Genomic DNA, 16,238 nt, shown 5'->3' on the forward strand with positions numbered 1-16,238 from the left:
AAACTGAATATTCTCTTGCAAAGTAGTCTCTGATTCGCATTAGATTTGTGTGATGCTCGCCCTCCCCCAACTTGCCCCTTTGGCCCAACCTGATTTAGGAAGACTTGCTGCTTTGTCTCATTTTCCTGTGTGTAGTTTTAGGAGGAGTCACAGATATATTCTCTGACATGCCGGTGTTGTATTAGTCCCTCTGTCCATATGTAATTGCACACTGCAGCCGAGTTGCTTGCACATAAATGTGTGCAATGATCTCTAGACACTTGGCTGGGTACCAGGGACCAAGAAGGCAAAATAAGTTTTAAAGAGGGGTTCAAGCTGAAAAGGTTAGGGAAGCATTGCTCTCAGTCTGCTGCGTCAAGAATCAAGCTGCCCTGCGATGGCCACAGGGCAAGTAGGAGTGGCCACATCAGGAATGAAGAGCTGTAGCCCTCTGGGTGTTGTTGGACTACAATGCCCATCAACCTCAGCCAGCATGACCATTGGTAAGATACAGAATTTAGAGGCCTACCTAGATGATGCCACATATTTCAAGTTTCTGTGGCACATGTGACTCAAAGTGGCCAGTTATATTTGTGGAGAGGGGTGCTTGCTCACTTGTGGAGTACATGCTTTATATGCATAAGACCTCAGGTTCAGTCTTTGCTACCTGTAGTTAGAAAGGATCTTTGGTAGCAGGACTGAAGAAATGCCTTTGCTTGAGATCTTAGAGAGCTGAGCTTCTTCGACTCAGAGTAGACAGACATCACTGGCCTAGATGGGATGAGTGATCTCAGTATAAAACAACTTCATGTTACGCGGAAAGGAGATTTTGAAGTCTTGGAGGTAGCCTAAAGTGTCCCAATCTACCCCTGCAGGTTTAAAAACCCATTGTGGTGCCTTCTTCAAAGAATAGGATATGAAAGTGTTTTCTTTCTTCTTTTTTGACGTCCTTTTAAATATTTAAAAGCTTTTTGAAAGATTCCTTTTAATCTTTTTCTTTTGGTTAAACAATGTCCATTCTTTCTCCTTGTGTCATGTTGCCATGTACAGCACTAATTTAAAATCCCTTACCATTTTGTTCTGTTTCGTGAACAGCCAAAAGAAAAATGTTTGAGGAACTTTATGCTCCCACCAAGGTCTCTGTCCCTGAGTGCTTTACTTCATGCCCTGCATGGTATCTACTTACTTCATTACCTGAATGCAGAGCAATGTAGGCCTTTGCTTTCTTGGATGAAATCAGTGTTAAGGGTTCTCAAGCACAGTGGAGTAATATTCTTCCCTTTAGGTATTTCCCTGACTCCAGCTAGAACTGTTGCAGTTTGCCTTGTGCTAAAATAATACTTTGGTAAATTCATGGAGAGGTTTTATCACTGGCTACATGTCACAGTGGGACGCGGGTGGCGCCCACAGAGCCTAGGACTTGCCGATCAGAAGGTTGGCGGTTCGAATCCCCGCAACGGGGTGAGCACCCGTTGCTCGGTCCCTGCTGCCGCCAACCTAGCAGTTCGAAAGCATGTCAAAGTGCAAGTAGATAAATAGGTACCACTCTGGCGGGAAGGTAAACGGCGTTTCCGTGCGCTGCTCTGGTTCGCCAGAAGCGGCTTAGTCATGCTGGCCACATGACCCGCAAGCTGTACACCGGCTCCCTCGGCCAATAAAGCGAGATGAGCGCCGCAACCCCGGAGTCGGCCACGACTGGACCTAATGGTCAGGGGTCCCTTTACCTTTACCTTACATGTCACAGTGCCTATATACTATCCAGCACTAGCACTATCTTTGAGGGGCCTTGGGTGTTTGGGCACCCACAAAATTTCTACTGTGGGTGCCCAGCCGTCATGTCATGCATGTGCTGCTCAGCCTCCACCTACCGCCACCGCCTGCTGCCTTCTCACTGATTGCACCCATGCTTTCCTGCCCAACCCCTGATGCCTGCTCTTCTCTGGCCTCCCTTTTCCTCTCCTATGGTGCTGGGGCGAGGGCATGGAGGAAGGGGGGGAGGCAGGGGTTTTTGCCTCAAGCAGCAAAACATCCTGGGGCAGCCCTGATACCACATCTATGAGTACCATGCTGCTTCTGAACAGCATCAGCGCACAAGCAGCAAGAGGGCGCAAGCACCAAAAGTCATAAGAAAGGGAATTCTGACTAAGCATACAAAAAAGCTTTCTGACAGCAAAAGCAGTTTGACAGTGGAATGGTCTCCCTTGGGAGGTTGTGGACTCTCATTCCTTAGAGGTCTTTAGAGCCTCTGCTTAGAGGCTGGATGGCTACCTGTCATGGATGCTTTAGCTACGATTCCTGCATTGCAGGGCGTTGGTCTAGATGGCCCTTGGGGTCCCTTCGAATCTACAATTCTATGATACACTTTACTGGGGCTGGGGGACCAGCTAAGAAGACACCCCATTGCCATGAGGAGAAACGCTGCAGCTAAATTGCAGGTCATGCCTGAGGATATTTATATAAACATATTTTCCTATGGATCTGTTTTCCAGGCAGTGTTAGAGCAGAGCAAGACACCTTCTAAACAATGTGTGCTTGTGCAGTTAAACTAGAACTTTTAGTATGAGAGACAAATAAGCATGGATTTCTCTCTGTGACATGCTCTCTCCAAAATTACGTGTGCCCTGCCTCTGAATATCAGTTTCTGGGAAGCAACAACAGGAGAGGACTATTGCTTTCATGTCTTGGAGACATTTGGCTGTTCACTGTGGGAAATGGGATGCTGGACTAGATACGTAGGTTTTTGGTCTGATCCAGCAGAGCTATTTCTATGTTGCTACTGTTGCTTTAAGGTAGGGGCTGAAATGCTTCCACCTTCATTGCATTTAAACTTCAAAATAACATTTCCCAGCGATCTATTCCCTTACCACTCCCCCAAGTGAACAATCTTGTTTGTTTCATTTGTATCTCGTCCTTTCTCCAAGGAGCTCAGGGCAGCATATATGAAATTTTCTTACTTTTTATCTTTGCAACTTCCCCATGAGGTTGGCTGAACTGAGAGAGAGTGATTTGCCCAAGGCTATCCATTGAGATTTCTTCTGTTCTATAAACTGGTCATAGAGCTTGTTCTATTTCTAGCAGTAGTGACTAATCTATGCCCTTCTCCCAGATGTTGTTGGACCAACTCCCATAATCCCTGATTTATTGGCCATGCTGGCTTGGGCTGATGGGAGTTGGAGTCCAACAGTCTGGTGGAACCACAAGCTAGCCACCCCAATTTGCATAATGTGTTTTCTCTTTTATGTATATAGCTTGCTACCATCTTTTTCAGATTATGTGACCTTTCGATTCGTTCCTTGGTTCAGATTTCTATTAAAGTGGTTTGTGGGAGTTTGAGCTGAGGCCTGACAGTTAACCTGGAAAGTGTTCATGGTGTTCTATGAGAACATTTCACAAGAGGAAGATGATAATACTAGATTAATGACTTTTGAGCCTTTCAATTCTTTTATGTTATCGGAATGGTGCAGCTCAAGCCAACAATAGCACTGACTTAGTTTCACCGCTCCATTAACATGAAATCTCTGCTTAGGTGGGATTTCCCGCAAGATGGGAGAAGGGAGCTTGGCTTTGGTGGACCTCAGCAAAATATCTCTCCCTTTCACATAGCAGCTCCTCCAGTCACCTTGTTGTATTTTGACCACTTGCCCGCTGTGAGTTGTAGTGGCCAGAAGCAGCGGCATTTCGGAGGTGAGAGAGAGCACCTTCCAAAAGGCTATGCTGGACAGAGATGGACCTCAACAGGCTGGCAGTGTAGGAAGCCTGCGGCAAATTAGTTGTGGCAGCAGGAGCAAAGGCGCTATTGCAATATGTTACTTGGAGAAGAGGGGTAAAGAGAGGACAGTATGTGGATCTGTTTGGTGCAGCCTAGAAGGATAACTGGAAAGCTTTCCTGTGCATTGTAGGGACCAGTATGCAGTGTGGCTGTCTGCTGCATGGATTTTTACGCAAAACAACTCTGGTGGTGCACTTTTATTCTGTTTTTTATAACTTTTACCACTGGGGAAAAGCTTGTAAAAGTTCTTGTCTGTTGCAAGAAGGCATGTGGTGTATGTGATATGCTAGTGCTATCCGAGTTCTTTAGGATTTGAAAGAGCTTTTTGCAGTCTTCCAGTTAGTGAAACAGAGAATCCACAAATCTGGGCTACTTGAATAGCCAGCCAGAATGTGTGGTCACCTTAACCCTGTCATTTTCCCAGCTTGAGGAGGCATTGGATCTTTACTCTGATGTTGCACTGAGCTTTGCTGTTCAGCACAGGTCATGAAGGATTCTCTCTGAGCTCATTGGGAAAGTGGGAGTTTGTCCCTGTTAGGCTGCACTTCACAGGTACTCTTGCTGCAGTGACAATCTTGTGCTCTCCTCACTAACTCCTAGCTTAGAAGGGCAGGGCTTTTCATGCTCACCACGGGTGGAGAGACACTTTCTCCATGGCAAGCAAATATGTGGACTCCCGAGTGAAACCGTTTTTAAAGTTTCTTTCTGCAGCAGCCAGGAGAAGGAGCTGTGATCTGTTGATTTACTAAGTGGACATCTCTCTCCATGCCTTTTGAATAAATGCAACCTATCAAGCTGCCATTTTTATAGGTTGTTTTTTTGTTTTGTTTTGTTTTTTGCAAATAAGTCTTTTTCAGGAAACAAGAAAGTTAATATTCCTCCAGGGATGGCCTGGATTCTTTGACCTTGCAAAGCTCTGAAAATCCAAGCTACAGAATTTAGAGGAATTTTTCTCTCCACCTTCCAACTGTGAAATACCTGTTGCCTTCTGATAATGTTACTCATTCACTAGAGATTGCAGGGAGGGAAGATAACAGCTAGCTCCATGTCGTATTTCTCAATAATAATACCTGGGATTTTCAAAAGCTTTGTCAAAATGATCTTTGTAACAAAGGGTTGTATATACCATATTTTTCGCTCTATAGGACGCACTTTTTCCCCTCTAAAAATTAAGGGGAAATGTGTGTGCGTCCTGTGGAGCGAATGCAGGCTCCTTGGCTTCAGCGATAGCAACGCGAAGCCTCCGAAGCGCAGAGGGAGTGCTCCCTCCATACTCCAGAGGCTTTGCATTGCTTTCGCTGAAGCCTGGAGAGTGAGAGGGGTCGGTGCGCACCGACCCCTCTCGCTCTCCAGGCTTCAGGGATAGCCGCCTGAAGCCTTTGGCGAGTTCCCGCTGCGTTCCGGAGGCTTCAGGTTCCTTTTGCTGAAGCCGGGAGAGCAAGACTCTAAAATAAGGTGCGTCCTATAGAGCGAAAAATACGGTAGTTTATAGGAATGGAACATATTTGCTGTTTGTGTGCTTATAAAATAAAGCAAAAATCTATGCTATGAGGCAGGCTAACTTAGCCCTTGGCTAACTTAGCCCTCCAAGGCCCATAGCAAGTGTACCCATCTGCTCCCCTTCCTGCATGATGCTGCCAAGGGCCACACCCCTCCCCAGCCATGCACCCCGTCAGTGTTTTTGCCTGGCTGGAATGTGTCCTTAAGGCTCTGATAATGACTTTTGGTTTTCTGGATAGAGAGGTTTGTGTGTAGAAACTAGTCTATGGTAAAATTTACACTAATTACTGCATCCACTTTTGCCTCTAGCCACAGCCACCACTGGCATGTGGCTCCCAGAAGGTTGCCCAGAGGGGAATGTGGTCCTTGAGCTGAAAAATATTTCTGACCTCATTCCAACATCCCAGAAAACCTCAACTGCCCATGATGCCCCATGGCACATGTCCTGCAAGCCCAGAATGTCTTGCCTGCACACTGTTAACTGTGTTCCAGTAGACATCACTGCCAAATGAAGTGTGAACCAACTCTTGATTAGATTACTAAACAGGTCCTGCTGGTAAGATTTTGACTTAAACACTCCAAGGCACAGAGCTGTCAATAAAATGTGAAAGTTTCATTTAGAACATGCACATAGCATTGATGGTCATCTGTTTATATCTCTGTGTCCAAATGCAGACAGTGGGAAAGGCTTCTCGAAGGAGATTTGCTTTACTTTTTGAATTTGGGTCCATTCCCATGGGAGCATCCCACTGCTACCCACTGCCTTTGTTTGTCACTTGCAAAACAGCCTATATGGTAAATCCTGGCTTTGGTTATACAGTCTTGGGTAGCTCAAGCTAGCAAGTTGTTGCACTCACAACAGTTTGCTGCTAGGAAACCTGAGGTCTCAGAACCTGAAGAATCACTGAGAGAGTTGAGCAGTCCCTCCTGTATATGGTCAGACAGTAATTTATGGGGAGTAATTAAGCACATTCAATAGAAGTGTGTTTAACGGAATGCTCTAGGTTTTTTTCCCTCTTGCACTTTCACCGAACGAAAATCTGTCTTTCAGCTCTGCTGAAACGCAGGGATTTGTTTTCTGTTGCTTTCCTGGCTTGCATCCAGCCAGTGTTGTTCAAATTCAGAGACGTCCCAGCAATTCTGTTATGTGTTTACAGCCGTCTCCATTGGGGAACTACCATGTGGTCACCATGCATGCTGGAGAGCATGTTTGCTATGCTATGTGCTTGGATATCGGCCGCTCTTTTACTCTGTTAGTCAGCTCACTCAGTGCTAAAAGGATATTGGATCCAGCGATCAGACTTGAATGGCCCTGTTGCATAGTTGCATTGATTCTCTGCAGAGCTCTGAGTGGTTGGGAATTCCCGAGGAAACCCGGGAGGTCCTTTCTAGAATTGACAGAAAGGATGCTCACTAAACAGGAAAACCCACTCAATCTGTGACCTCTCTCTCTCTCAGTCTCTCTCTCTCTCTCTCTCTCTCTCTCTCTCTCTCACACACACACACACACACACACACACACACACACTTCTTTTACTCTTTTTAAATGCAGAAGTTGTCTTTCTGCTTACATGAAGAGCGTTGAGCTTATAAGCAAGGGGTTTCTTTTTCCCTGTCCCCAGTCCTGTTTAACTTGGATGGGCAAATCTGGCAACAGCAAATGATTCAGGCTTCTAAAATTCTTGAAACCTGCAGCAGAAATACCCCCACCCCACCTCCAGGAAAGAATCCAAAGGAATCATTTGAAGAAAAGATCACCAAGCCACTTCTGGGATATAGTTGCACTTCTTCAGTTTCCTTCTGCAAATCCAGGAAATATCTAAGTGAATTTTGCACAAAATGTCTCTTGAGCCCTTAGCCTCTTGACAACCAAAGCTGTTAACCTGCAGATTATTTTCTAGTCAGATTTTCAGTGTGAGAGTTGAATTCACATTTTAATGCAAAATTGGGTATCTCTTTGGTAGTAAATAAATATAAATTATCTTCAGTGGGCAAACATTAACTGTTAAACACTTAGTATCATTGCAAGTTACCTATCAAATGTCACCAGATACTAAATACTAGAAAACCACTGTCAAATATTGAAATAAAATGTTATCCCTCATCAAATATCTATTTTTAAATACTCCACAAACAGTGTTAGAAACTGAGATATGAAAGCTAGGAGCTAAATGGCACCTTAAACCTAGGTTATGGGCCTAGCAACGGAATGTCTAGGTGTGCTTTTTAATAACAAGAATACAAAGCTGAAAATGAAGGAACTGCAGCTAAAATATTATGTTCATTTTTCATATGGTCTAGTCCTTTCCCTGCTCACCCCCTAATATTCTTAAGAGGGTCTCTTCTCCAGTCTTCAGAGATTAGATGAAAGTGGGGAGGCAGAAAAAGGTCCTCCTTTCCTTCCATTCTGCAGTTTTAATCTGAAATCTTAGGCGCAGTACCGCATCCAGAGCTCAGAAACTGCTTGCTCTAATGAAATTCCCTGTCGCAAAATGTCCCTAGAACAATGGGAGTTTCAAACGCTGTTCACAAATATTTGAGCATTTGGAGAATATTTGCTGTTGTCTACATTTACAAAGGAGGATTGTGAGAAACAAGGGTGGTTTTTTAAAAAAGCTCTGTTCAAAACCATGCTTGTCAGTTGTGCTAAAACAAGAGTGCCTTGAGAGTTCAGCTGGGAGATCAAAGCTTGACAGCAGAATTACCTGATAGACTTAATTCTTCCTATTTTATTCCATAACTCAACTAAATTGAATAAAGAATATATCTATGACTTCTTAATATGTGTCGGGGTGTTAATGGAGTGTGGTGGATTGTTGTTGTTTTTTGCTTGCTATGCTAATTATCCCAACATGCTAACATTGGTATCCAAAAAAACATTGCATTGGTTCTGTAGCAAAGACCAGCAATAGGCTTGGGACTAAACTTTCCATAGAGATGTTGGGTGCTAATGCACTTAACAAAATACAGGGAGACAGTTAATGCTTGGCTGTAGTTTCAGCTCCAGAGAGTTGTGAGTTCTGGTATTTGCAGGGCTCTAAGATCAGCAAAGGGTCAGCACTCTAGCAACACTGCCATTTTTACTTCTCGGAGAACAGTAAAAAAAAAATGTCAGAAGCAGGATTAGAAAATTCTCAGTTTGCAGTTCAAGGTTAAGGCCAAGTGCTTCCAAAATCTTGGAGCCAGAATTACATGGACTGGGAAGGAAGTGTTTGCAGAGTTGCAGAACTGAGGGCTTGGTGTCGAAAGGAGCACTTCACTAGCATGTCACATGTCGTTACATGATCGTAACACATTCTCTAACCTTTCCTTTCAGTTGACATGGATGATGAAGATGGCCGGTGCTTGCTAGATGTAATTTGGTAAGTATTTTCCCTTCGCCCATGAAAAGCGTGTTCTCTCTCGTGGCAAAGGGGTTTCAGGAACGGAGCATTCCATTACAGATATTTTTGTTCTCTAGCTTAGCAAGCGCTGTACCTTTCAACCATGCTTGGTTCAGAATCTTGGAGCCCCTCTACGTGACTGCTGCCTTGACAACTGTTGCTGCCTGTCTTTGGTGGAACACATGCCGCTTGGCCTGTTCTTGATCTTTATAGAGGATGCGCAGCTAGAACCAGAAGCTGTCTCATTAAATCTGGCAGTCAGAGCTACATGAGGCTTCTCCAGAAAGAGAAAGTTGCTGTTATAGAATAAATGATGTTTTAGACCACGGATGGGGAGCTTCCACCCCATGAGCCAAATTAGACTGATGAGGCCATTCCCCCCCCCCCCCCAGCCGCACCAACCTATGGAAGGGTAGCCACTCCCTAGTGAAAGCAGGCAGAAATCTTAGTAGCTGTGGCTTGAATTCAAGCTGACACTAGAAAGGAAAGGTTTAAAGTACAATTATTAAACATGGTCCTGCCTTTTTTCCTTTAAAGTTCACACCTGTTGTCATATTGGAAGGTGGGCAGACCTGTGCATGGAGCGTGGGCCAGTTTTCTGGATTTTGCCCACCAATCAGATCCAGTTCCTCAACCCAGTATTGGACAGTAGATAGGTTTCTTACATCCATATACCAATGTAAGTTTATAAATAACATAATAAGAAAACCCAAGATTCATGGGGGAGCCAAGATTTTTTTTTAAGATCTGCTTGAGACATAGCTGTCAACTTTTCCCTTTTCTTGCGAGGAATCCTATTTGGAATAAGAGAATTTCCCTTTAAAAAAAGGGAAAGTTGACAGCTATGGCTTGAGACCAGAAAAAAAGGCTACCAGTTCAGTAATGTAAGAAGAAGAATTACTTAAAAAGTAAGAATTTCAGTGGGCCTTCCACTGGGTCTTGCAACTTTCACATAGCCTTGCTTGGGAATTAGGATCCTGAATAGAAAGGGAATACAAATGCGTTTCAGGGACGCGGGTGGCGCTGTGGGTAAAACCTCAGTGCCTAGGACTTGCCGATCGTCAGGTCGGTGGTTCGAATCCCCGCGGCGGGGTGCGCTCCCGTCATTCGGTCCCAGCGCCTGCCAACCTAGCAGTTCAAAAGCACCCCTGGGTGCAAGTAGATAAATAGGGACCGCTTACTAGCGGGAAGGTAAACGGCGTTTCCGTGTGCTGCGCTGGCTCGCCAGATGCAGCTTGTCATGCTGGCCACGTGACCCGGAAGTGTCTTCGGACAGCGCTGGCCCCCGGCCTCTTAAGTGAGATGGGCGCACAACCCCAGAGTCGGACACGACTGGCCTGTACTGGCAGGGGTACCTTTACCTTTACCTTTACAAATGCGTTTGAGGACAGAAGAAGTTGAACCAAAACCAAGAAACCATTGGAATCCCCCACCAACATATTGATAAGGATAGGTATAGGCTCATTTGTCTGTTTTGGTACATAAATAACAGTATAGTCCTTTACATGTTTACTTGTAAGTAAATTTCCTATGTCATTTCTCCCCCCCAGTGATCCTCAGGCATTGAACGATTTTTTACATGGATCTGAAAAGGTGAGGACTTGCTCTTCTGTACGTTTCTTTAAATGCTTATGTTGATGCATGACTAATTAACAAATCAAAAAGCCTCCTTAAGTTACCTTTGGCTTGTATGTCTACAATGAAAGAAGTGACACAGAGAACAGAGGTGGTGCCAATCCTAGAAATGAAATGCAGAGGGCACAGTTCTGCCAGTTGTTTTCTCTGAGACCTTTGAGGAATGAAGAATAAATGCAGTTAGGAAAAGACTTAGTAGTTACCTATGACAATTTACTTAATTTCTAATTCAAAGCAAAACCATTCCACCAGCACAACTGAGAACTTGTTTACAGTTCCTAGGAAGAAACCAAGCCACTGAAAGGAAGTTACCTAGTGCCTTGGTCTGTGAATGAAGTGGTGCCCCTTTGTTTTTCCATTTCGTGTCAGTCTGACTCCTTGAACACTGTCAAGCTTAAATTTACATTCACATACAGTAATTTAAATCTTTTAAATTACAGATTGACAGTGATGATCTCTTGGACAACACAGGAGATGCAGCCAGTGCCTTCTTTGAGGGTGCTGGGGTATGTATTTTTCGCCTCATTTTTACAGCACAGTTTATATCACTTTTAGAAACATCATATCCTTTCTTTTACACATTTATCATTTTCATAATGCTCAATGCATGATGAAGCTATACAAGTTGTAATGTTACATTTCCACCATGGTGAGCACACACAATAGCAAAAAAAAAAAAGCAAACTGAACATAGGAAGGCGAACAGGCTCTGTTAATGTCTTAGACACCTGATAAAATGGTTAAAATGCCACAGAAAGGCAATAAGCAATGTGCCATCCTGGTTGCGTTCCCTTTATTGTTAAACAGAAGTGTATATAGGTGTTTGTACAAGGAGGCAGAGTAAGAGCAAAACTGATAGGAGTGGAAACCTCATTTCTCTCATGTCATCAGAAAAAAATCTGCATGTTCTACATTTGATTCTGAGCCTGGCATTTGTACGTGTGTTATAATGGAACAGTCAAAATAATTGAAAAGTATATTTTACTTTAGCCAGTTCTACAGAAAATGCAGAGGCTGAGGTGTCAAAGAAAGAGGGATCAGTGTAAGGAAAATTGTCCTAGAGACTCTTCATAGCCCTAATCAGTCTCCTGTGTGATATTCCATATGTACCGTATTTTTCCCTCTATAACACACAGATTTTTTCTCCTAAAAAGGAAGGGGAAATGTCTGTGCGTGTTATAGAGCGAATGTGTGGTCCCTGGAGCCGAAAAATCAGGCAAAAATCAAATCGCGCTTCACGGAGAAGGGAAACCTGAAAAGAGGAAGCGGCTGCTTTCCTGCATTCTGCCTCTGGGTCTTACTGCCCACCCTCCTCTGTTTCGTTGCTGTGTTTGCTGAAATGGAACAAAGAGCAGGGAAAGCCCCTCCCCTCCAGGCAAGCAGAGGGGAAAGCAGAGTGTCGTATTCCTCTCTGTGCTCCGGTGCTGCTGGGGGAGAGGGAGAGAGAGCGGGGGAGTGAGAGGGGGGGGGAGGGAGAGAGAGAGAGAGAGAGAGAGAGAGAGAGAGAGAGAGATGGCTGGCTTGGGTGGGGGGAAACTTTTGCCTTTCTTTCCTCCCTCCTGTTAAATCCCTCTCCTGCATTCTTAGCCAGCTGCTTCTCTGCACACCCCTCTCATGTCCCTTCTTTGTTTTTCCTTCGCTCCCCACTTAAAATGTGGTTACAAAGCATAGATCCACATGGATCCTCAGGATCTTTGCATTGGGTCACCCCAAATTCACCATCAGATCACATAGCATGTCCATGGCTACAGCCTGCCCCCCAAAAATCACGCACCCACTGTTGCCTTGGGCTGCAATGGTTCAAAAACGTGGTTAAAAAGCATGGATCCACATGGATCCTCAGGATCTTTGCATTGGGTCACCCCAAATTCACCATCAGATCACATGTCTGTGGCCACAGCATGAAGCACAAAAATGATACATCCACTGTTTCATTCAGAATGTTTTTTCCCTTGTTTTCCTCCTCTAAAAACGATGTGAGTGTTATGGTCAGGTGCGTGTTATAGAGCGAAAAATACAGTAGCTTCAAGAGTGATTTGATTTCACCCACACAATTATTGGCACTGGGCACTGGGTAGCAGCGCAGTGCTAGGATTTGTGTGATCAGCCCACGTTTATTTTGAACCATTTGCTTGGAATGTTGGTTGTCTCTGGGACTCACATTTGCTGTTCTCTTGCTGTCCTCTTCTGTCCCGATGCTTTGTTCTGCTCTGTGGGGAGGGCCTGATCACGGTGATCAGCTTAGTAAAGGTTGGAGGGTTGCAAAAGCTTGGGGAAGATTTCTTTCAGAATGAGGTCAAGAACTTCCATTTGTGTGCCTTGGGAACCTGGATACTGAAGTGCTTTTGTCTTATACCAGATGTTTTGTTGCAAGGTCTGATATAAGACAGAAAATGCTTACCACCCTTTGTCCAGCATAAGCAGCAGTCAATAGGGTAGGTGTGCGCTCTAATAATGTATATTAAGGGCTGATCTAGGGAAATCTATGGTTGCATCTCCTAACTCCACTCCCACCCCCCACCCCCACCTTTTTGCTTAAAAGCCCTTTGGCAAGGAAGGCTAATTTGGATTAGTGTCACTGAGGAGGGTTTTAAAAAAAAAATCTACTCCTGCGCTATTTTCCAGTTTAAATCGCCTTCATCAAAGTGGTCTAGCTTTGTGGAGGGACAGGTACTTGCATGTGTGTGCTTTTTCACTTCTGTAGCTAACAGCAATTGGGAGGGCAGTTAAAATTTGAGAAGTAGCATGGAGGAAGGAGTTAAACTGTATCTAATTTGGCCCAAAAAAATTAAAACCAAGAAAATGGTGGTGTTCCGTAGCACCTAGAAAAAAGGCATAAACTGTTGAGCACAGAAAAATATAAAAATTCTGTTTTATTTCTATCGCTGAAAGCTTACTTTTTTCTCTGTGTGCTTAATCTTTACTATTTTTCTAGCTGCACGTACAAGAAACCTCTGGCAATCATCTGAGCACTGAACAGAGCCAGCCCACAACAAGTGTTGACTTAGACTTCCTGGAAGATGACATCCTGGGGTCACCTTCAGGGGGCGGGGCCAACCTACAGAACTCAGACCAGCCCTGTGACATTCTCCAGCAGAGCCTGCAGGAGGCAAACATCACCGAGCAGACTCTGGAGGCAGAGGCAGAACTGGATCTGGGGTCTTTTCAGCTCCCTACGCTTCAGCCAGTTGTCCACACTGCCTCCGATGTCACACCACAGATTTTCTCTGGTGGAGCTGACCTTATTGGACTGCAGCAACCTGCAGTCTTGACTCATCAGGCATTGGTGCAGCAGTCAGTTGGAGCCGATGTTGTCAACAAGGCCATCAGCGTGCAACCTTTCCTCCAGCAAGTTGGCTTGGGAAACGTCACCATACAGCCCATTTCCAACCTTCAAGGGTTGCCAAATGGGAGTCCCAGTGGAGCGCTGGGCATTGGGCAGATTCAAGTGGTTGGCCAGCAAGTGATGGCGATTAACCAATCCGCTCAGCAGATCATCGCTAAGCAAGTTCAGTCTTCCCAAGTGGCCACCATGCCAGTTGGAAGTTACATCACTCAGACAGCAGCAGAACAGCAACAGGTCACCCTTACTTCGGCTGGAGTGTCTCCCCAGAATGCAGGCCTTGTCATCCAGAAGAACCTCCCAGCAGTAGCCACGACAACACTGAATGGAAGCTCCATGTTTGGGGGTGTATCTGCTACACAGGGCTCCCAGCCTCTGACAGTCACGTCAAACTTGAGCAGCCCGCTGGTACAGGCCCAAAACGTGATCATTCACCGGACGCCCACACCAATTCAACCTAAACCCCCAGGAGTCCTCCAGCAGAAGTTGTATCAGATCACCCCTAAAACATTTTGCCCCAACAATGCTACCCTTACCATCCAGAACGAGGCTGCCCTCCAGCAACAGAAGGCCCAGCAGAACCTAACATTTATGGCAGGCAAGGCTGGGCAAAATGTGGTGCTCTCTGGATTTCCCCCGGGTCTGCCTGCCAACATGTTCAAGCAGCCCCCACCACAGCAACAGGCCCTTAGCAAACCCATGAGTGTCCACTTGCTGAATCAAGGCAGCAGTATTGTTATCCCAGCGCAGCATGTCCCCCAGGCAATGCTACAGGGTCAAAACCAGTTCCTTCTCCCGGGACAGCTCACCGGCACTTCGGCGGTCCAGATTCCCCAACAGCTGTCAGCCTTGCAGGCTAATATGGGTGGCCAGATCTTAACCACCTCGCATCCTAGTGGGCAAACTCACATTATCACCAGCCAAGGGCCTGGCGGGCAGCTAATAACGAATCAAGCGCTGCCTGCCCAAATCCTCACCAATCAAAACCTGGCAAGCCAACTAAACCTGGGGCAGGTACTGACGTCGCAGAATGCACACGGCACTGCCCACATTCTCTCTGCTCCTATCCAGTTGCAACCTGGACAGGTTGGCCAGCCGACACTCTTCCAGATGCCTGTCTCTCTGGCCGGTAGCCTGACAACTCAGAGTCAGCCCACCATCACAGCCTCCCTGGCCAGCAGTGCCATTAATCAGACAGGTCAGACTGTTATCCAAGGAGTCACCCTGCCTAACCAAGTGGCTATGTTGAATGCCACCGAGAACCTCAACCAAACTGTGACCATCCAAGCACCCCCTAGTGCCAGCAGCCAGAGCCCAGGTCTCATTCAGCCACAGCCGACCTCCAGCACCAACCTGCTGCCAAGCAGCGACCAAGCCAACATATTAACCGTCCAGTCCACTTCCCAGTCCTCGGCTCCTTCCCAGCTTCAGCTGAATGTACAGCAGCAAACTCCGCCGCCTCAGCAGCCAGCACAGCTACCCGTGACTTCGCAGCCCAGTCCCAGCTTGGTGGCATCTAGTCCTGAAAAGATTATCTTGGGCCAGGCAGCTGCTGGAACCATCATCTCCCAAGATTCTATGCAGATGTTCCTGCAGCAGGCAAGTGAAAGGTTTCCTAGAATTATGGCTAGTTTGGTTAGTTTGTTCTCTCTGTCCATGCATGTTCCAGCTTATTAAGGAAATATTACCTGATAAGGTCAAGGAAGTTGTGTGGCCATGACTCCATGAAATCATCAAAGCTTTAAAAAACCAAAACCAGACAGGCTTCTTGACCTCATGATAGCTAAGCAGTCAAGAAGATGTCTGCTAAAAGCTGAGGGTGAGCCAGAGATAGTAGAAGGTTGGGATGATCTTCCAGTCATTAAGGAGCAGAGTTTTCAATGTCCTGCACTGCTCTGTAGTCCTCAGCCCTTGCTCTCTTCCAATACTTCTCTCCTTGCAGCCCCCAATTCAGCAACCTCTGCAAAACAGAGTTTGTCCCAATAGGTGATGCAGCTTAAGTAGGTTTATGTCAGTTTCCTAATATTCACATATGATAAATTGTTATTATAAAATTCAAATTTTCCAGCTGTAGAACTAAGATGGAGTAATCACTGCGGACATCTAGCCCCATTCCACCCCAAAGAATAACAATATGGGTGTTTATTTGTTTGTTTGTTTGTTTCCACCTGAATCAAATTTCCAGTTTGGCTGCTCACAGGAAGGCAGGAGAACAGTTTGTGTGTTTTTGCTATTCATGTGGCACAGCTGTGAACTAAAGGTAAAGGTAAAGGGACCCCTGACTGTTAGGTCCAATTGTGGATGACTCTGGGGGTGCGGCGCTCATCTCTCTTTATTGGCCAAGGGAGCCGGCGTACAGTTTCCAGGTCATGTGGCCAGCATGACTAAGCTGCTTCTGGCAAGCCAAAGCAGCGCACGGAAATGCCATTTACCTTCCCGCCGAAGTGGTACCTATTTATCTACTTGCACTTTGACGTGCTTTTGAACTGCTAGGTTGGCAGGAGCTGGGACCAAGCAACGGGAGCTCACCCCATTGCAGGGATTCGAACTGCCGACCTTCTGATCGGCAAGCCCTAGGCTCTGTGGTTTAGACCACAGCGCCACCCACGAAGTAGTAGTGAAGATAATT

General features: G+C 45.7%; 1 protein-coding gene across 13 annotated transcripts in view; it reads left to right on the forward strand.

The window, feature by feature from the left end:
- The window catches only part of BICRA (BRD4 interacting chromatin remodeling complex associated protein), a 96,217-nt gene that overhangs the window by 63,553 nt on the left and 16,426 nt on the right, over positions 1-16,238 (forward strand). For 8 of the 13 annotated variants that reach the window (XM_083753579.1, XM_083753574.1, XM_083753581.1 and 5 more), the window contains 4 exons: positions 8,565-8,610; positions 10,182-10,224; positions 10,707-10,772; positions 13,202-15,208. In XM_083753579.1, coding sequence (XP_083609705.1) covers positions 8,570-8,610; positions 10,182-10,224; positions 10,707-10,772; positions 13,202-15,208 — 2,157 coding nt within the window. In that variant the 5' untranslated portion in view covers positions 8,565-8,569. Of the gene's footprint in view, positions 1-8,564; positions 8,611-10,181; positions 10,225-10,706; positions 10,773-13,201; positions 15,209-16,238 lie in introns of those variants that run through there. The other 5 variants (XM_083753583.1, XM_083753585.1, XM_083753586.1 and 2 more) reach the window with 1 other exon arrangement.

Source organism: Podarcis gaigeae, assembly GCF_964106915.1.
Source record: "Podarcis gaigeae genome assembly, chromosome: 8".
Lineage (NCBI taxonomy): Eukaryota > Metazoa > Chordata > Lepidosauria > Squamata > Lacertidae > Podarcis > Podarcis gaigeae.